The 22,209-nt window shown below is 46.8% G+C and overlaps 1 protein-coding gene across 12 annotated transcripts in view; it reads right to left on the bottom strand.

Annotated features, from left to right (window-relative positions):
• LOC147008395 (tubulin alpha-1C chain-like) overlaps positions 1-22,209 on the bottom strand; it is a 78,931-nt gene that overhangs the window by 8,585 nt on the left and 48,137 nt on the right. For 4 of the 12 annotated variants that reach the window (XM_085864991.1, XM_085864995.1, XM_085864993.1 and 1 more), the window contains 10 exons: positions 21,411-21,470; positions 20,369-20,428; positions 19,225-19,284; positions 16,985-17,044; positions 14,568-14,627; positions 14,380-14,439; positions 14,123-14,159; positions 12,691-12,800; positions 8,974-9,028; positions 8,577-8,866 (listed from right to left, as the gene is read on the bottom strand). In XM_085864991.1, the coding sequence (XP_085721117.1) occupies positions 8,712-8,866; positions 8,974-9,028; positions 12,691-12,800; positions 14,123-14,159; positions 14,380-14,439; positions 14,568-14,627; positions 16,985-17,044; positions 19,225-19,284; positions 20,369-20,428; positions 21,411-21,470 (717 nt within the window). In that variant the 3' untranslated portion in view covers positions 8,577-8,711. Of the gene's footprint in view, positions 1-8,576; positions 8,867-8,973; positions 9,029-12,690; positions 12,801-14,122; positions 14,160-14,379; positions 14,440-14,567; positions 14,628-16,984; positions 17,045-19,224; positions 19,285-19,513; positions 19,908-20,368; positions 20,429-21,410; positions 21,471-22,209 lie in introns of those variants that run through there. The other 8 variants (XM_085865005.1, XM_085865007.1, XM_085865003.1 and 5 more) reach the window with 7 other exon arrangements.

Below are 22,209 nucleotides of genomic sequence, written 5' to 3'. Positions count from 1 at the left end.
AGCCTGCAGGACAGGGACACTTGGCGGAAACAACTTCACACAGGAATCTGAGTTGGACATTGCATGTGATGGTGAACTTCCTCATTTGACTTCTTTGTATCTGTTTATTTGAAATACAAGTTTCAAAAACGTTACGTTGTTGAAGCGGTAACTGTAACTTCACTCAGAAGTCACAGACCCCAACTGACAAAGATCCATTTGATTGGGAGCTCACCTGTACGTTTGTTCATAGTCCTGAAACACACTCAGGGCATCAAAGAACCACAACCTATCAAACGACCGATAACATTACACCGTACATGATGCTTCCATCGATGGACTCAACGACTCCCACTAGAAATAAACGCAAATCTCTTATCGCCCGAAAGGGTTCATTTTTTGGCATTTTGTAAAAAAAAAAAGTTTTCCGATTTTGGAATCTTACACTGGATGTTAAAGACTAAATCGAATTGGGAAAGAAAGCCACTTCCACAAAACAGTGCAGTGCACATTTTGTCACAAGATTATTAATATCGACTTGCGTTTCCAGTCTTTCAAAAATCTTGGCCGCGGGCAGTGCGTGCGAGTGGAATAATCAGCCTCCTGGATATATTTCACAGAAAGGGGAAATAATGTTTGCCTCCAAATCGAACCGTCTCATCACGAGCTGAGAAATAATGCAGAAGTTAAAGACGTCTTCGAGGTTTTTCTCAACTATTTACTTAACCGCCACTCATCACGGATCGCACGAATGTCCTGTTGATTTTCATGGTTTGAACTAGAATCGAGAGACTGGCTTCAATCTCAAGATAATTCAATGAAACTGTAAACTAGAAACATTAATGGTACTTTAATGGGTCATAAACCCATGGGTAATGGGGTTCATCGGTCATCACAGAGCTCACAAGTACCCATCAAGTATTAAACCCGTCCATTCAACCACAACATGACATCTTGATCTCAAATTATTTTGTGTGTGTTCACCAATTTATTTCCATAATGTCAGCGGAGAAAATAATTCGAGAAAATAATTAAAACTCAGCACAAAACAACACCTAATTATTCAACCCGATGTACCCCAGATGCCGCCCTCAACATGAGCCAACAGGACGTGAACAAAGCCAAGGGAACACAATTGCTCCCTTGGACATTTGGCCATGAATCACAGAGTGCAGGCTCCAAGTGTGGGAAACCAGGGCCAGGCGCTCGATACGATCAGCTGGAGCTTTATCCGGTCACACCATACACTCTGCCATAACCACAGTCACAAAGGCAGATGGAGGTGACAGCAGGACCTGAACAAACATCCACAGCTACAGCTACAGCCACACCTACAGCCACAGCCACACCTACAGCCTGCGTCTCAGCAACCCCTCTGGGTGACAACCACATCATCTACTGTAAATGGATGAGGTGTGTGTTTGTGAGGCATCCTTTTTGTGTCTATTAATTACGTACGTATAGTTATTAATATCATGCACTATCGGAATGTACCTTTTGACTCTCTTGACTGCTGAGACACCTTCGACCCTTTAAGACCCCCCAAAAGACCTCTAATTATTACCCTCACCAAAGGAGAGGGTATTGCAGTTGGGTCCGTTTGTTTGTTACTTGCAAAATCGAAGATTTTTCAAGTACTGTATATTGGTTAGTCGATTTTGTTTGTTTGTCTGTCTGTTTGTTTGTTGCCGACAGGTCACAATTTTAAACCGATCTTCACGAAACTCCACCACATGGTAGAGTTTGTCATAAGGAAGAAGCCTCTTGTTTTTTGAGGTCAAAAGGTCAACATCGGACAAATGTCAACAACTTTAGTGAGATTTCTAAAGTCCTTAATTTTCATCTGATTGACTTGAAATTTGAAGAGTTGTTGCATATTTGGTCATTGAATTCAACCACCAATTATTTTTGAGGTCAAATTTATTTTATGAATTTTGCAAGTGTCGTGCTCCGTCCGCACTACGTCTTCTTGTTTTTTTTGTTTGTTTGTTTGTCCGCACAGAACTTGTGTTTTTCTCAGCAACCGCTTGTCGGATTGAGACAAAATTTTCACCATTGGTGCGACGACTCAGTTAGAACGTTTAAATAATTTTGACATAGGTCACGTGGTGTAGCAGCGATGTTGGTAAAACAGAAAAACTTTGGACCTCTGTTTCTCTGAAACCACAGCAAAGAAAAAAATGAAACTTGGCACATAAAAAATACTCCAAATGGGGAAGTGTGATTGTTTTTTAAGGCATAGGTGCCTTTATGACGTCATAACTGCATATTTTGAACGCCACATCTGATCAGTATGAAAATTTTTGAATCTCAGAGGGATAGAATGGTCCACAGGACAAAAAAATATTGATGACGTAATCAGTCACGTGATTTGGCAGCCATATTGTTTTTTTTAAACCTACAAAAATCTTCTCTGAAGTGGCTGAATAGATCGAGGCGCAACTTTACACGTGTGACCGCCTATCCATGAGGTATAAAAGGTTCACGCAAATGTCATAGGTCACATGGTTTGGCAGCCATATTGGATCCACCCTAAAACCTCGAAAAATCTTCTCCAGAAAGGCTGAACAGATCAAGGAGAAACTTCACAAAAATGTTCCCGAAGAGATGGGTGTACAAGTTTGTTCAGGAATAATTGATAGGTCACAGGTTTGGCACCCATACTGGATTGAAGTAAAATATTAAATAATGTTTTCTCTGGAACCGCTCAATCTGTAAATGTGAAACTTCATATTTATGATCTCGTGATGGGGAATATATTGTTGTGGTTTCCCGCCGGCTCGTCGCCACGAGCACGACCCTCGATGAAGCAGAGGGGCCGCGGTCTCGGCTCGATCGCATGGAATTTACAGATCGCCGGCCCGGGTAAGCCCGGGTCCTGGTAGTTTTAGGACCAAAATACGCCAATGGGGAGATCACGTGGGGTAGGGTTAATTGGCAACTTCAACTTACTTACCACTTACAATTCCACTTAAGGACAAGGCGCCACAGACTTTCATGCAAAACCAAAGAAAGAAAGAATCGGGCTCGTGAGCCTTTAATGTACTCAGGGCCGGGATGACCGGAGCAGGCCCTGAGAGACTGGACCGGCTACCTGGCCACCCTTGTGGTGACTCGATGGGTCCTTTTTATCGGCGACCCCTGGTGTCTCCGTTCGGCCCGGTGCGTCGCGAACGCGCTAGTCGCTTAGGCGGCTTGATGAGCAGCTTGTACGATTCTCCTTGATCGTCCGGCCTTCACTGCGGCCTGGCCTAGCCGACGACGCGCCTTCCACCTTGTGTACAGGGGGAGCAAAACTCATGTACAATTTTACTTATCCTTCACCTTATAAATTTTACACTAACCATGGCCCAGGACTGACAGACTGTGGGAGAAAGGGCATGGCACATGTTATTCACAGTTTGTGAGGGTGAGCGCCCCCGCACCTGAAGGTCGGATGTCTTCGGGGCCTGTTCAAAAGGCCCCGTTGTCTGTCACAGAACCTTCTTCATGTCTACAGCTGCTGGAGGCAACTCACCCCAACCCGGCATGCCATATGCCATCCCACAGGCCATTTGATGAAGGTAGCCAGGCTGCCCAAATGCAGTCTCTGGCTCCCTATGCAGGGACAAGAAGGAAGCCGGCTGCCCAATGCAGTCCCAGGCTCCCCCTTTGAATTGAACTGGATGGATGGATGCAGAAACACAAGTTCAGGGAGGTAGCCGGCTGCCCAATGCAGTCCCAGGCTCCTCCCTGAAGTGAACTGGATGGATGGATGCAAAACACGCGAACGGTGCACGGGCTTCATCAATGCAGTCCCCGTGGTGTAGCTGCCTGCAGGGCAGTCTTTGCAAGACGGATGATCCTGGCGGACATGGTAATGGGTGGAACACAGGGGCATATGCAAGACACAAGGGCAAGCAGGCATGGGGTTAAGGCAGAGGCAGGCAGACAAGGCATGGCAAGGCCGGAACAGGCCGCTGCAGCACAAGCAGACCAGTCCCATGCACATCCCTCCCCTCAACCTCGTCGTTTCCACACCCCTCTCTCCCATGCACATCCCTCTCTCCCATGCACATCCCTCACTTCCACCTCGTCGTCTCCACACACCTCTCTCCCATGCACATCCCTCCCCTCAACTTCGTCGTCTCCACAACCCTCTCTCCCAGACACACCCCTCCTCTCCACCCTCTTGTTTTCATACCCCTCCCCTCCAACCTCTTGTTTTCATACCCCTCCCCTCCACCCTCTTGTTTTCACACCCCTCCCCTCCACCCTCTTGTTTTCACACCCCTCCCCTCCACCCTCTTGTTTTCACACCCCTCCCCTCCAACCCCTCGTTTCCACACCCATCCCCTCCAAGCCCTCATTTCCACACCTCTCTCCTCCAACCCCTCGTTTCCACACTCCTCCCCTCCAACTCCTCGTTTCCACACCCCTCCCCTCCAACTCCTCGTTTCCACACCCCTCCCCTCCAACTCCTCGTTTCCACACCCCTCCCCTCCAACCCTTCGTTTCCACACCCCTCCTCCAACTCCTCGTTTCCAAACCCCTCCCCTCCAACTCCTCATTTCCACACCCCTCCCCTCCAACTCCTCGTTTCCACACCCCTCCCCTCCAACTCCTCGTTTCCACACCCCTCCCCTCCAACTCCTCGTTTCCACACCCTCCCCTCCAACTCCTCATTTCCACACCCCTCCCCTCCAACTCCTCGTTTCCACACCCCTCCCCTCCAACCCCTCGTTTCCACACCCCTCCCCACCAACTCCTCGTTTCCACACCCCTCCCCTCCAACCCCTCGCTTCCACATCCCTCCACTCCACACCGGTGAGTTCCACTTGCCTTGGCTGGTCATGAACAATGAAGCAAACCACGTTAGGTTTACTAGTAAATCAACGATTAGGATGATTAACTAAACCATGAGACTCGGTAAGTGAAGTGTTGTGAATCCGTGTCACGGGCTGGGTTATTACAATCCAGGCCTGTGTGTTATTATCGCCATTTCATGAGGGACCACGAAGGAGCTTGTTCGCTCAGGTGACCCTTGTGGGATGACCCCTTGTGGGATGATCCCTTGTGGGGTGGCCCCTTGTGGGGTGGCCCCTTGTGGGGTGACCCCTTGTGGGATGACGCCTTGTGGGGGTGACCCCTTGTGGAGTGACTCCTTGTGGGATGACCACTTGTGGGATGACCCCTTGTGGGGTGGCCCCTTGTGGGGTAACCCCTTGTGGGGTGGCCCCTTGTGGGGTAACCCCTTGTGGGATGACCCCTTGTGGAGTGACCCCTTGTGGGATGACGACTTGTGGGATGACCCCTTATGGGGGAGACCCCTTGTGGGATGACCACTTGTGGGATGACCCCTTGTGGGGTGGCCCCTTGTGGGGTGACCCCTTGTGGGATGACCCCTTGTGGAGTGACCCCTTGTGGGATGACCCCTTGTGGGGGTGACCCCTTGTGGGATGACCCCTTGTGGGATGACCACTTGTGGGGTGACGCCATGTGGGACGATTTTTATGCCAATTTTTCACGATGAACGTGAAGTACGTGAGACAATAAGCCTCATCAAGCTATTTGAGCGGACTCCATGAAACAATGATGTAAATACATTTTACAACATAATTTACATTCATTTTGTATTCATAACTTGTCATATTTTCATTTGTAAACAATAAGAGGGACAATCTGGATTCATTGTGCCCGTCATGATCTTTCCTGCACAAAGTTACCAGCTGCAGGTGTGAAACCGTTACCTCACAGCCACCCCACGTGCTCAAAGCTTCTGTGACGTCAGCGACACGTATGGGGCCACGTGGTGTTCGCATTATGGCCGGGGCATCCCGCTTTCTCATGACAATCTGTGTTGGAGACAAAACGTCGATTCCACAGAACATCCTCGAGAGCCTCAAAGTTTCATGTTTTATTTTAAAAAGTTCATTCCCGAGGATTAGGGAACAATTGTTCCAACAACACCCACTCAATGACCGCATTGTGCAACGGGATGATGTCGTCACACTTGAACGTCCACTCTCGCACGAAAATTATGGCAAAATGAAGTTCACCGAGTTAAATTAAATGCGAAAACCTCAAGAGGAACAAGAGAGAACTTATAAACTTTCAAAATGGACAATTGACAAATCCCTTTAACTTTAAGTACATCCTCTACTTCGCCAGGACAGTAAAGCTGGCTGTCTGTAAACAAGACAGAAGAGACAGAGAACACTCTCGAATTCACCATCTCCCTCATGCGTGAGCCACACCGACCCCTGGGATCTTTCCAGGGTGACCTTCATCTTCATAATGCGTGAGCTTGTCAGCATTCCAAGGTGACCTTCAAAAAGACGGTCACCAAGGTTAGACCCCAACCTATAGGATGACCACCCCCATCAGGTGACCCACACAATACTCGGGTGTAGGATGCAATTACCGTGCAGACCTCACCGTGCCGTTTAACCCTCCGGGGATCTTTGTCTGGCCGAGGGTTAACCGTGACCATCACCGCCGCGCCTCAGCACAGAGCGCCATTTCCTGTGTGTTTTGTATTTCACGGCGATGGCCCCGCTTCACACAGGAGCGACAAAGGCTTCATCGGCTTGAGCCGTGACATCCTGATCAAGAGAGTGAGGACGGCTGACTGAACTTCAACACGATGACTAAAAAAATCTCAGGTGGAAGAGAACAGAAACATCTGAAACACTGAACCCAAAATATTTAGAAGATCAAGAGAGAGGAACACAAGAAACTGACTCAGAAGAGTAAAGCTGGGAAGAAGGGAGGGGCGGAGGGGAGATAATTTTGAAAACGCTGCCATGATGCAGAAAAGAGAAAAGAAAGAGGACCAGAAAGGAAAGTAAAGTCTCGTGGATTAAGTTATTGGAACCATCTGGGAATGTTGGGCAGGGTTGTCAAAATTTGGGAGGGGAGAGATGGAGTCACATGGAGCAGATATTTCTCGAAGCACCACCATGATGCAGGCACGGGGCTCTTGGAGAAAATATCTGGAAAAGAGAAAAGAAAGAGGATCGGAAAGGAAAGTAAAGTCTCGTGGATTAAGTTATTGGAACCATCTGGGAATGTTGGGCAGGATTTTCAGAAACTTGGGAGGGAGAGATGGAGTCATATGGAGGAGATATTTCTCGAAGCGCCGCCATGGTGCAGGCACGGGGCTCTTGGAGAAAATATCCGGAAAAGAGAAAAGTGAGAGGACCAGAAAGGAAAGTAAAGTCTCGTGGATTAAGTTATTGGAACCATCTGGGAATGTTGGGCAGGATTTTCAGAAATTTGGGAGGTTAGAGATGGAGTCACATGGAGCATATATTTCTCGAAGCGCCACCATGGTGCAGGCACGGGGCTCTTGGAGAAAATATCTGGAAAAGAGAAAAGCAAGAGGATCAGAAAGGAAAGTAAAGCCTCGTAGATTAAGTTATTGGAACCATCTGGGAATGTTGGGCAGGATTTTCAGAAATTTGGGAGGGGAGAGATGGAGTCACATGGAGCAGATATTTCTCGAAGTGCCACCATGGTGCAGGCATGGGGCTCTTGGAGAAAATATCCGGAAAAGAGAAAAGAAAGAGGACCAGAAAGGAAAGTAAAGTCTCGTGGATTAAGTTATTGGAACCATCTGGGAATGTTGGGCAGGATTTTCAGAAATTTGGGAGGTTAGAGATGGAGTCACATGGAGCATATATTTCTCGAAGCGCCACCATGGTGCAGGCACGGGGCTCTTGGAGAAAATATCTGGAAAAGAAAAAAGCAAGAGGATCAGAAAGGAAAGTAAAGCCTCGTAGATTAAGTTATTGGAACCATCTGGGAATGTTGGGCAGGATTGTCAAAATTTGGGAGGGGAGAAATGGAGTCACATGGAGCAGATATTTCTCCAAGCGCCACCATGGTGCAGGCACGGGGCTCTTGGAGAAAATATCTGGAAAAGAGAAAAGCAAGAGGATCAGAAAAAGGACAAAATCCGTAGTTCGTGCACAGGAAGTCCAGCTTCCACTGGCTCGTTGGCCGTCTTGGTCTTGGAGAGAAGAGCGGAGAGATTTGGGGCCTTGCTTTTGTCTCTCACTGTCTCTCAATTGTCTTTTAGGATGTCTCTCAATTGACTCGCTTCACCCTTTTGGGAGAAGGTTTGTGAGTTGGTTTGAAAAAAATTCAGGAACCCTTTTGATTTCTTTTTATCCTTGTCCGATTCTTTTGAGCTCTTTCGGTTCTTTGGAATCGACTCTGCCGGGGGATTCTCAAATGACGAAGAGTTGTTGCCTTTTTTGGCTCACGTTTACCGATAGTTGTGAGAACGGAAGGTTCTCAGGATCTGAATGTCCCTGCTCCTCAGAGACTGTGATTGAGTCTCGACAGACATAGATGTTCCTCGTTGGTTGTCCGTCGCTCCTCCAACTGATGATTTAATCATACGAGGTGACGAGTTTCCGTTGGAACCCGAGTTCACTGTGGTGATCCCATTCTGTCCAAGCTGAGACTCTACAGGTAGAAATGTTCCTCGTTGGTTTGTCTATTGCTCCTACAACTGATGACGATTCAATCATAACAGACAGGATGTTTCCATGGAATCCTGGCTTCATTGTGACGAGCACGTCCTGTTTGTTTGTCGTTAACTAATTCAACATCAAATTGAGGACTGTACAAAGCTGTAAGTATTCATTCTTCCTTCCATGTGATGAAAAATACACATTCTCTCCTGGCCTCTGATCTCATCCCGTGTGATGTGGAACCACCCTGGATCACTGGGGGGTGAAACATCACTCCTCCGCAGCACGGCCTCCTGATTCTGCAGAGCTGGCTTGTGATCGCCATGTGTGATGATGCGACTCCATCGACCCCAAACCATTCACTTCCGACCTCCGATTGTCCCAGCTTCCGGTGCTTCTTCTTCGCTTTTTGCAGCGAGAGCAATCTGTGAATGAGTTTACAAAAGTATTTTCAGACGGAGACACAAAATCATTCATTTAAATTTACTTCGGTGCAATGTGTCCGATGTCATTTACAGGAAATTTAACTTACAGTAGTTGTTTATTGCCATCCGATAATATTTCTCATTCTGGTTGTAACGTGAGATCTGTAACACAAAGAGCAGCAAACAACACACCTTACAGGTGGATATTGTGTCACGTGACTTCCTGTTCAAACCCATGCAAGTTCTGAACAAAGGGTATAAGGAGGAATCAACTTGACTCGTCATGTTTGTAACTTCACACTCCATTATTTATATATATTTAACACACTTCAATCCATTCACTTAGTCCATCCAGTTGTGGGTTTGGGTGTTCACTCCAGGGAGGAAATCCCCAGGGTAAAGGATCTGTCACACCTTGACGATTTAGCCAGCGTATGCCGACTGATGAAAATTTTTTTCTAAAACGCTGGCAAACGTCGAATACGTTATGGGTAAGTTTTGTATACGTTAAGAGCACGCTGAAAAACACTGCCACCGTCGTAGTACGTTGGCTTTAATCGTTGTACTTTGTGGTTGTCCTCAAATTTTTGCATGCTTGAAATTTTACGACGTATGCCGGCGTATGACTCACACGTTCCGCTACGCTGGCCATAAGTTGGAGGCACGTTACGCGATCGTTGACACACGTTACTTGTAAGTTACTCATAAGTCGAAACATGTCAAGGTAATGGTTAGCGTCAGTGTTCCAGACTCCCTGCTTTTTATTTATTTATTTATTTATTTCCCTTCGCTACAACGGTGATGCTGACACTTCGATTTCTAGTGCGGTTATACTATAATATAATTGACAGGCTGCCGCTCAACGATTTAAATCATAACCGCACTAGAAATCGAAGTGTTAACATCACCGTCATACCGAAGGAAAAAAAAACAAAAAAACAGGGAGTCTGGAACACTGATGCTAACCATTACCTTGACGTGTTTCGACTTATGAGTAACGTGTGTCAACGATCGCGTAACGTGCCAACAACTTATGGCCAGCATATGCGGAACGTGTGTCATACGCCGAGTACGTAGAGAAATTTTCAACATGCTGAAAATTTATCGATGTACTCGGCGTATGACGACGTATGCCAGCGTACTACGACGTATACCAGCGTGCTTCAGCGTGCTCTTAACGTATGAAAAACGTCAAGGTGTGACAGCGGCTTGACACTTCGATGTCGAGTGTGCTTATGATTTGAATCGTCGAGCCGCAGCCTATGAATAGCCTACGCCACGTGATCGTCGGCCATACGCTGCCGCGCTATGCATAAGTCGGACGATCGTTGTGCATAGGTTCTGAACGCCGACAACACGCTCAGCATTCGTTGGTATAAGTTATCTCGATGTGATTGAAACGTTCTGTGAACGTTACTAATACGTTATTATGCATACGTCCAACACGTTATGAATACGACCAAAAATTAAAACAAAACATCAATAGTTCAGCGTACGCCAGCGTTTTACATACATTTTGATACCTTGCCATACGCTGGCTAAAACGTCAAGGAGTGACAGCCCCTTAAGGGGCTGCTGGCTGGCAAGAACCCCCCATCCCTCCCATCCCCACCACTTTTATTATTTTTTTTGTATGCACTGTCGAGGCTCGTATTAGAGACGGTAGAAGACAGACAGACCGCCGACCTGCCTGCGGTGAGTGCGTGAGAGACCCCAATACTCAGCCTCATCACCTGAGATACCGATGATCTTAAATGTCTTGGTTTCCACAGCGTGAAGCCGAGAAAGGTGAGACGCAGGAGCACCAGCCCAGAGGGGAGAGCAGTACTCCATCAGGCTGTGGATGAAAGCTTTGTATGTGGTCAGGAGCTCAGGTAGGCTGAGGAAGGACTTCGCATGATGGAGGATTCCCAGTCAGCGACTGGCTTTTTGGAGTCGGCGATCTTTCAAAGGCAATTCTTCAAATGCCATTCCATTCGCTGATAACTTAAGGCCTATCTTGCCAACAAGATGCCTCGATTTTGTTTTTTTATGATCCTTTTTATTTCAAAAGTGACATTTCCTGAAGCTTGATGGAGAAGGAGCACAACCCCATGGTGTACTCCTCAACAGGGAAGCGATGGATCCAATGAGTGTTTGACCTTCCTCTGTGGACTATCATTTATTAACTCCACCACCATGGGTGGATGGAGGTTTTTGTTTTCACCCCTCTCTGTCTTTCTGTGTACAGGATATCTCAAGAAGTTCTCAACGGATTCGAATGAAACTTGGTGGACAAGTTAGATGGTTGACAAGAACAAGTCGATTCGAATCCGGTTCAGGTCCAGATGTACGTACAGTGTGGTCCAAAAAGATCTGGACAACTTCGTTGGTGTATTTGGAACCACAAATGATATACACAACACCCTTTGGTTTGTATGATACAGAAACTCATCAAGTTTTGTGCGCACCATCAATACACTTCAATGTGAGCTCCGTTTGTCACGCGCACGACATCAAGACGGTACACGAGTTCTTGCCATGTTCGGCTCAGCATGTTTGCGTCCATCAGTGCACATGCAGCTGTGATCCGAGAACGAAGATCTTGCAGGTTTGCTACCTTGGTACTGTAGACATCTTTGACAAACCCCCACATAAAAAAATCAAGTCTGGTTGTGTCTGGCAATCGTGGGGGCCGGGCGGTTGGTCCATCTCGACCAATCCAGCAACCTGGAAAGTTTTCATTCAGGACGGCTCGGACAGAAGTTCGGTTATTCAGACTCCTGGGGCCATGATCTTTCTTGGGCAGACCACATTTCAAAATTGGCCTTCAAAGCCAGCCTCCGACTGGGCATCCTCCGTCGTACATCGTCCTTCCTTGGCACACCTGAACTCCTATCCACATACAACGCTTCTGATGAAACGACCAAAATCCAGAACCATTGCTCTCCTCCACTTATTAGTACCTTTCCGGATTCACGGAGGGGACGATAGGTTTTTCTCTCCATCTGTCCGTCCGACCGTCCCACATGTGGTTTTTCAGACATTTTTCCCATACCCTTTAACATATTGAATATAAACTTGGGACATGGCTTGTTTATGATAAGTTACAGAACTAGATCGAGTTTCAGGGAGTTTCATCCATTTTTCACAGAGTTATGACCTCCTTGTGCTGAGAAAATATCACATTGTTCGGGGACGTGCATCGAAAGCAATTCTCGCTCTTGTTTGTTTTTCCCATCTGTGGGATCAACTTCCACATTCTCTTCAATCTCATTCTTCCCTCCAGGTCTTCAAGACAGCTGCTTACCATCATTTCAAGTCATACCCCGTCGAAAACCATGATCTTTTCTACCCTCGTTAACATCCCCGCACCCATGCCCTCCACCCCACCCCAATCCCTCCTCCTTCCAAATTTCCAGTTTTCCCTCCTGAGTTTCTTTCTCCTTCCATCTTGTCCAACCCTTGCATCCTATCCTACACTCGTTCCTCCCCAAGTCTTCCTCTATTTTGTCCCACACCCTGCTGTCGGTGTCTTCTCTCTCTCTCTCTCTCTCTCTCTCTCTCTCTCTCTCTCTCTGTCTCTCTCTCTCTGTCTCTCTCTCTGTCTCTCTCTCTACTGTTCCTTTGTTCTGTTGCATCCTGATCCATTCTATGTCTAACTTCCACCTCGTGTACGATTTTTTTTTTTAAAACACCCACACTCCCAATTCGAGTGGTGGAGTGCGTACGAGGTGATCTGTGTCCAATGTCCCTCAACAAGCGAGGACACCTGCTCAACTCAAAGAAACATTTTTTTCATGGATCGTGAATATTTTTCACCAGGTAAGACAACAAAAGTATACCTGCATGACGACACTGATGCACACAAGCAATGCAGTTAGGATGTTACACACGACCATCACGTTCAAACTCCTATCTCGAGTGGGGCCCCAGTTGGTGAACTTGATTATTCCTGCAAACAAGAGCAAAGAGAGTGTTAAAAGGCTTATTTCTTATTATGTTGATCTGAAGATCATGGAGGAGTTCAAACAGAAATCACATGGCAAGACAAAGACATCAAATACAGTTTCGACATCATCCGACTTTCATGTGGAAGGGTACAAAGATGTACAAAGACATTGGTAGACAATGTACAAATCCATTGTGAACTCATGTTGCTAGGGAACCTATCATCCTCAGCAACAGGAGCCAGAGCAACGTCAGTCGGGGGTCAAATCCTCCCCATTCTTCCTTGCTGCCCGGATTTGTTCGGGCAGAGCGGTCATGGTCAGAGTGCCGATCGGTCCCTATGGACCGACCCATTCTCTCTTCTCTCTCTCTCTCTAGCTCTGTCGTGGCCCTGACTTCATGAAGGCGGGGGAACACCATCCTGGATGTGGAGGATCTCTGGGTCGCTCCAAGGAGATCGATCGGCTGTTTTCGTGCCGCGGGCCTGTTTAAGAGAACTGTCCGGGGCTACACATCAACAACATGAGCCAGCTGCGAATACGTTTAAAAAAACCGCGAATACGCGAAGCACGACACAGGATGTCGAAGAAAGTCGCATTGATTTGCGGGGCCCGTGAACGGCGAATCTGCGTACGGCGAGGTCCGACGGTACTAAGTCCACGAGGGCTGAAAAAGTGAATGAAAAGTTTACAAACAAGGACTTCTTATTAATGCTACTGTCACTCGGGTAGAAAAATTGAAGTTGGAGTTTTGAAATGTTTACATTCACATTTAAATTAAGTTCGAAGCAAAAAACCCACAAAGGCGTCAATAACTTACGTGTGCATTTCACCTCCTTGGGCCATGACAACCAATATTACAAAATCCCGTTTGTTTTTGGTTGTCTAAATGCTAATCCGAGATAATTCAGCATCAGATTTAACTTTGCTTTGCCTACACATCCAAAACTGTGAGGGATACAGAACACAGGATGAGGTCCTCAAGTCCAATATGATCTTTACAATGCCGAGAGGGGGTGGGGTAGGTGAGAATCTGATGAGATTGAACATGTTTGTGGGCAATCGCTCACCTGGAAACAAGCAGTAATGAAAGGGAGACATATTTTCCTAAATTGTGACACCAAGAAAGTGAGATAAACCGGGGGGGGGTGGGGAGGTGGAGGGGTCAGCAGTCAAATTTTAGGGGGCGTCATGTGCATAAAAGTGAATAAAACATCTCATAAACTTGTGGTGTGTACATCGTGAGTGCGACGAACTCTCTGCAGTCTCGTGACTTAAGCAGAAAATCTAATAACGGAATGAAAAGGAACATTAAAAATCGACTTACTTTGATACAGATTCTTTGTCCAGTGTGTTTTCCGCGGCTGCATTGAAGTAGAAAGAACAATAATGTCAACACAGGATGAAGTTTGCACTCACAGACAGATCCATGAGTGAAAGTTGTACTCATTGCACATGCACACACACACACACACACACGGCAGCATGAGAGCCAGAAACGTGGCCGTGGATTGATCCCCTTTTCCCCAAGGGGTAGCCCTCCATTTATTTATTTTAAGCCTGGAGCGGTGCACGCCATCATACCTTCATGAAAGGAACAAGGTTGAAGAATCTTTCCGCAAGGCGATCCCGAAAAGTTGGCTTCTGTATGACGGACACAGACACATGGCAGCATGAGAGCCAGAAACGTGGCCGTGGATTGATCCCTTTTTCCCCAAGGGGTAGCCCTCCATTTATTAATATAAAGCCTGGAGCGGTGCACGCCATCATACCTTCATGAAAGGAACAAGGTTGTAGAATCTTTCCGCAAGGCGATCCCGAAAAGTTGGCTTCTGTATGACGGACACAAACACATGGCAGCATGAGAGCGAGAAACATGTCCTTGGATTGATCCCTTTCCCAAAGGGATCAAATAGGAGTCTCTTCTACTTCAATGTGCAAATAAGGAGTCTCGATCAAATTCTGTCATCGTCTATTAAGGGTCTGTACGAGCAACCGACTGCCAAGATGTAACTCCCAACTCTACCGGACTTTCTACCCAAGTGTGACGTCATCCCCAGGAGTGACGTGTGACAACTTTCCCAAATCCCAAAGGGATTTTATTTTCCAATAAAATCCCTTGGAAGACATGTCGGCTGATTGATGCTGCGGTTAGCGGTTTCACAGCTGAAACTGTGTATTCGGCAATGGGTGGTTCTGTGTTTTATCACACACACGACAACTGAACCGTTAGGACCGTTTCAGGTTATCCTGTATATAATATATATATATATATATATATATATATATATATATATATATATGTATGTATATATATATATATATATATATATATATATATATATATATATATATATATATATATATATATATATATTGTTGTGGTTACCAGATTCGCAAACCACCATTCAGGTCCCTTAGGTGAGGTATCTCGGTAAGTGCATGTGTAGTTAGGCCCAAACCCGTTGTCTAGTGGGAATACATGTCATTTATACGTGCTGCGACTCTTCAGGATAGCCGTTTTTCTTTTACTATCTTTATTTTGGACCAACCGCCATGATCACAACCACAACATCAACCACCGACCACAACCACCGCTTCACCACAACCGCCACGACCTTTACCGTCACAACTCGCCACCATCGCATCACCGTCATCTCGCGCCACTCATGGGCACCGATGCTGGACTCGTGTAGGGCGCACGTTGAACAGCGTGTACAAAATCACGGATTTTGTGCTTCAAAAACGGATCAAAAACGACACACGCCCACTTTTTGCCGTCCAATCGGTGAGCGAGGGGCGAATTGGCTCCCGCCCCAGGGCGATCGATATATGCAAATTTGTGGATCAAAAAGCCTTCACGCCCACTTTTTCTCGGGCCAATGGGGAGCGAGGTGAAAGGTCAAAGGGAGGGGGTCAAAGGCGAAGTTACGGGGGGATAAAAGGACGGTGTTCGTCAGTCAGAAGAGAGTCGCAAAGAAGAACGAAGAAGGAGAACGAGAAGGAGTCAGCAGGACGAGAACGAAGAAAGAGTCAGCAGGACGAAAGAGAGTCGCAAACGAGAACGAAAGAAGTCTGGAGCCCGGCCTGCAGTGGCTGGAGAAGCTGAAGAGAGTCGGACGAGGGTGCTCGCGTCGGTGCCAGGAGCTGCACGCCCGAGGGAGGCCGGCAGCGCGACCTGGCCGAGGTGGAGACGCACACCAGGGATAATAAAGATCCTCTATACCCCGAGCATCAGCAACCCCCCTCCTGTTTCCCCCCCGCGCTGAGATAGTGCGACCAAGGGGGCCCGTTCCCACCCCCTGCCAGGCACTGTCCACGAGGCCCGCGGGTTGCGGGGCCATCGCCGCTCCGCGTCTCATCACCAGACGGGTAGGCCCGACCCGGTCTCGGCCTCAGGCCTGCCCCATTCTTGGGGGATTTCTTTTCCTTGGTTTTGGGTATGTGTTGTCGGCGCCGTCTGTGAAGTAGAATTGTATAAGTGTTGCCGTGTGCTCGGTAGTCGGTATTAGCTCTGCACTGTGTTTTCACTTTTATGTTTGCTTTTTGTGTAAATGGAATTGTGTTTTCTTTTTTTTTGTGTGCATTTGGTGGAATTGTATTTGTGTAAGCTTCCCCGTGTGCCGCGAATAAATGTGCTTTATTGTTGAACTGTTCTCCCGCTTCGCTTCGTCTTTTCCTCCATTGAATCCCCATCTTGCTTCACGTAAAGGGTTGGTAGTGGGCTGAATACGCCCGATAATTAATCGAACCGTCGAGGTCGACGATAACACCGCTCGGTTATTCTGATAGTACGGAACGGGTCGCTAAGTGGCCCGTGTCCGAAGTCGACCTGCGGCGAGGTGCGATCGCCCGGTCTACCCTCCGCGTGGGTACTTAGGTAGTTCGAATTTGGCGAGCAACCCTATCCCACGCGGGGGCTGATTGGCTCGATCGCGGTGAGACCGAAAGGTCCACCTGTGACTGGTTCCCGGCGTTAGTCCGAGAGGGTCACGACTGGATTGTCCGTCCGGTGGGCGACGTGCCGCGATTCGAGTTACGTGGCCGTTCGCACGCCGGCGGGCGCGAAATCCGCAACAATATATATATATATATATATATATATATATATATATATATATATATATATATCTTTTATGGACATGTATTTTTTTATATAATATTTCTGGAGTCAATCATGCCATCGTACCTTCATGAAGGGAACAAGGTTGAAGAATCTTTTCACAAGACGTTCATATAATGTTGGCGGCTGAATGACAAACACAGACACAAACAAAACATCTGACATCAGTAAAATTGAATTTCCTGAAATTTCTGTGACTGCCAAGGGTCACGTACCACTCAGACATCTATACATGTACATACATATATATATATATATATATATATATATATATATATATATATATATATATATTGTGACGTTCACGGGACTTGAACAGTCCCGCCAACGTAGAATGAGCCGAAACGATGGAGGCGATTTATTTATTTATAACCCAAACCTGGCGGTTCTAATCGCTCTACCGCAAACGGGACGAGGAAGGTGGCACGAGTCGCTTTTCACTGAGTTGATGATGTTTATTCCTTTTTTATTTTCACCAGAAATAACAAGACTCGGCAAGAAGAGGGATCCGGGGCGATTCGACGGGATGGTGTGGGATCGGGCGTGGGGAAAAACACAGACAATTCCAATGAATATACAGTTCTCAATCCCTCTAAGGCGCCAAGCGCACACACACACACACACACACACACACACACACACACACACACACACACACACACACACACACACACACACACACACACACACACAAAACGTAGCTATCTCTGGTGGTCAGGCTGGACCGTGGTGTGGACGCAACTGTCCCTGGATCGGCGCCGGACGAGCCGGCCTTGCTCTCGCCAGGGGGGGGGGGCAGGAGAAACCGCGGTGCTGTCGACCTCCTGGTCCTGGCCCAAGTTCGCCCACAGCCGCCAGGGAACCAGCTCCCGCGCCAAGCCGCGAGCAGGAGAGGGAGGCATGTCCACCCGCCGCCCGACCCCGTATTCCGAGTCAGCAGAACCCTAGAGCCAATCAAAGCGAGGCACGAGGCTTGGCAAGGCTCCCAGGAACGATCAAGAGCACGATCCACTCAGCACAGCAACCAGGACGCTCTCTGCCGGCACAGGTTCCACACAAAAAAAACACGAGCGTTCTGGTTGTAATCTTCTTCTTCTTTCTTTTCGACCCCGAACATAACCTTTTTATCCTTCTGCCCTCGTCACCTCCAATCGAGCCGTTTATTGGCCCACTGCCGTCGCCTTCTGCCAATCGTGATCACGGGTCGGAGCCATCCGCTGAACTGTCCTGTGACGTCACGGCCAGTCCTCAGAGAATAGCAAAAGGGGTTTACGCAGACACACTTACCCTATCCCGTGTCCCTATCTAATGACGTGACAATTATCATCTCCCCCCTTGAAGAAATGAACATTTACTAGACAACTTATCACCACTGAATTACTACTTATTACATCGAGATCCTGGTAAACTCGAACAGCATGGCATACCTAATTAAACATCCTAATTACCCTTTGAATGCATACCCCCCCCCTCAAATGTAACAATAAATATACATACAGATATATGTTGTTGGGAGGGGCTGCCTCGGGACTGTTGGGAGGGTCCCCTCCCTCTCCCCTCTCCCTCTTTCTCCGACCCCTCCCCATCTTGCCTCCCTCTCACTCTCAATCCCACCCGTCCCCCAACTCCCTAACCTCCTCTGTTGAGGGGACTGTAGCATGTATGAATCAGATTCGGAGTGAGCCGACAGAGGAGTTCAAGGGTCATTGCATGTGCGAGCATGCAGGCAGGCAGGCTTTTGCCAGGTAGATAACGTTAGTTTTAAATCCTGACACCTGGTTTTATATCGAACCCGGCGGTTAAAAACAAAATCTTGCTGTTTGGCCCTTCCGTATCGCCCTTCCCTTCCCCTTGTGCTGCCTTCCCTTCCCCTCCCATGTGCACCCCCCCCCCATGGACATCTCTGGGCAGTCTCCACGCGCTGTTTTTTACGTACCCCATTTTGTTCAATCCTGTTCTATCGCCGTGAGGGAGTCTGAATGGACATTATAGTTGACATTTCAGGCCTTAATTTCACTTAAAATGAACTTTTCGTCTGAAAACGCGAATTTTCTTCCCGTTTTTTTGCATCCGAAACTTTCAACATATTAGCGAGGACAAAATTATATGAAATATGTCGAATTAGAGTTCGGATAAATCCGTAAAGTAAGCAAGAGCCTTCCCAAAGATCAAGGCTCCAGGGAACAAACAAAATGGAGGTGAATTCCCCCAAACTGGGAAGCTGCTCCCCAAACAAAGAGACAAATGATGGAGATTATACACAGAGTAAGAATGTATGTGGAACGTGGAGCATTATGACGTCATACCTTAATAGGGACAGGGTTTACGAACGTTTCCACGATCCAGATGAAGCATTCTCGCAGCTTCTGAATGAGACACGGCGAGCAAAACATGTTGGAACAGTCAAAGTGATTTGGACAAATTGTAAGTGAATGTGGGAAGTGAATCACACAAACACACAAAACAGTGAAATCAATTTATTTCTTCATGCTGTGTGGGGGAATAGAACCCGCATGGATGAACCCTTCCAGGTATTGGTAACCCGTTTAAACTTTAAAACGTACACGTAAGCATTCCTCTTCGTTTAAAACTCACCTGTTCAAGGTACGGCTGGTAACCGAGATAAAATGAAAGTATGAAAGAGAAGAAGAGTACTACGAAAAATACGTGCTTCCTCTCCATCTTGAAGCGTCCTCAGAAGGCGAGTTTCCCTCTCTGTGACGTCACAAACACTGGCGAGGCCACGCCCACATCAGTCTATATTTATCCTTCATGTTCTTTAGACTCGTTGACTCCAAGTTTTCGGAGCAGCTTTTCAATCAGCTCGAAATACCTTCTGTTTGGACAAACTGCTTGTTCGTTCCTTTCACTCCATCAACCTCGTCCCCTTTTATTTAGCTCCCATAACCAGCCGTTGATCGCTGCAATCGATCACTGGGTGCTACAGACATGTCAGCCCCTACGGAGTTACCTGCTGTGCAAATAAGGAGTCTCGATCAAGTTCTGTCATCGTCTATTAAACGTTCGTACGATCAGCCGACTGCCAAGATGTAACTCCCAACTCTACCGGACTTTCTGCCCAAGTGTGACGTCATCCCCAGGAGTGACGTGTGACAACTTTCCCAAATCCCAAAGGATTTGTTTATTTATTGGAAAATAAAATCCCTTGGAAGACATGTCGGCTGATTGATGCTGCGGTTAGCGGTTTCACAGCTGAAACTGTGTATTCGGCAATGGGTGGTTCTGTGTTTTATCACACACACGACAACTGAACCGTTAGGACCGTTTCAGGTTATCCTGTATATAATATATATATATATATATATATATATATATATATATATATATATATATATATATATATATATATATATATATATATATATATATATCTTTTATGGACATGTATTTTTTTATGTAATATTCCTGGAGTCGTTCATGCCATCGTACCTTCATGAAGGGAACAAGGTTGAAGAATCTTTTCACAAGATGTTCATATAATGTTGGCGGCTGAATGACAAACACAGACACAAACAAAACAACTCACATCAGTAAAATTGAATTTCCTCAAATTTCTGTGACTGTCAAGGGTCAAGTACCACTCAGACATCTATACATGCACATATATATATATATATATATATATATATATATATATATATATATATATATATATATATATATATGTTGTTGGGAGGGGCTGTCTCGGGGCTGTTGGGAGGGTCCCCTCCCTCTCCCCTCTTTCTCCGACCCCTCCCCATCTTGCCTCCCTCTCACTCTCAATCCCACCCGTCCCCCTACTCCCTAACCTCCTCTGTTGAGGGGACTGTAGCATGTATGAATCAGATTCGGAGTGAGCCAACAGAGGAGTTCAAGGGTAGTTGCATGTGCGAGCATGCAGGCAGGCAGGCTTTTGCCAGGTAGATAACGTTGGTTTTAAATCCTGACACCTGGTTTTATATCGAACCCGGCGGTTAAAAATAAAATCTTGCTGTTTGGCCCTTCTGTATCGCCCTTCCCTTCCCCTTGTGCTGCCTTCCCTTCCCCTCCAATGTGCACCCCCCCCCCCCGCGGACATCTCTGGGCGGTCTCCACGTGCTGTTTTTACGCACCCCATTTTGTTCAATCCTGTTCTGTCGCCGTGAGGGAGTCTGAATGGACGTTACAGTTGACATTTCAGGCCTTAATTTCACTTAATTTGAACGTTTCATCTGAAAACGCGAATTTTCCTCCCGTTTTTTTGCATCCGAAACTTTCAACATATTAGCGACGACAAAAAAATATGAAATCATATATCGAATTAGAGTTCAGATAAAGCCGTCACGGTGCAAGTAAGCAAGAGCCTTCCCAAAGATCAAGGCTCCAGGGAACAAACAAAATGGAGGTGAATTGCCCCGAACTGGGAAGCTGCTCCCCAAAGAAAGAGAGAAACGACGGAGATTATACACAGAGTAAGAATGCATGTGGAACGTGGAGCATTATGACGTCATACCTTAATAGGGACGGCGTTTACGAACGTTTCCACGATCCAGATGAAGTATTCTCGCAGCTTCTGAATGAGACACGACGAGCAAAACATGTTGGAACAGTCAAAGTGATTTGGACAAATTGGTAGTGAATGTGGGAAGTGAATAACACAAACACACAAAACAGTGAAATCAATTTATTTCATCATGCTGTGTGGGGGAATCGAACCCGCATGGACGAACCCGTCCAGGTATTGGTAACCCGTTTAAAGGTACACGTAAGCATTCCTCTTCGTTTAAAACTCACCTGTTCAAGGTACTGCTGGTAACCGAGATAAAATGAAAGTATGAAAAAGAAGAATACTACGAAATGTACGTGATTCCTCTCCATCTTGAAGCGTCCTCAGAAGGCGAGTTTCCCTCTCTGTGACGTCACAAACACTGGCGAGGCCACGCCCACATCAGTCTATATTTATCCTTTTTTTTTTTTTTTTTCTTTTTTGTATACCTTGGTCGAGGCTCGTATGAGAGCTAACACACAACTCACAGCAAGGAGGCATGAGACAAGAGGGGCGGGAGTGGAAGGGACAAAACATTGGGGAACAGACACATTAGGTGAACTGTGGAAGGGAGAGGGATGGGGATGGGATGGGGAACATAGCGAAGAGAAGATGGACATTACAGGGACTTTCAGGAAGGAAAGCAGGAGAATTGAAGGAAGTGGACTTGGGTGGATTATCGGGGGTAGAAAAGATCGAGGATTTGGATGGGGGAAGATAAGAGATGATGGTGAACAGCTGTTTTGAATGCCTGGAGGGAAGAATG

The sequence above is a fragment of the Eptatretus burgeri genome, chromosome 19 (genome assembly GCF_056783735.1).
Source record: "Eptatretus burgeri isolate ZD-2024b chromosome 19, Ebu_testis_v1, whole genome shotgun sequence".
NCBI classification, from domain to species: Eukaryota; Metazoa; Chordata; class Myxini; order Myxiniformes; family Myxinidae; genus Eptatretus; species Eptatretus burgeri.
Note: the sequence above shows the minus strand (reverse complement) of the source record. Positions and strands in the feature narration are given on the sequence as shown.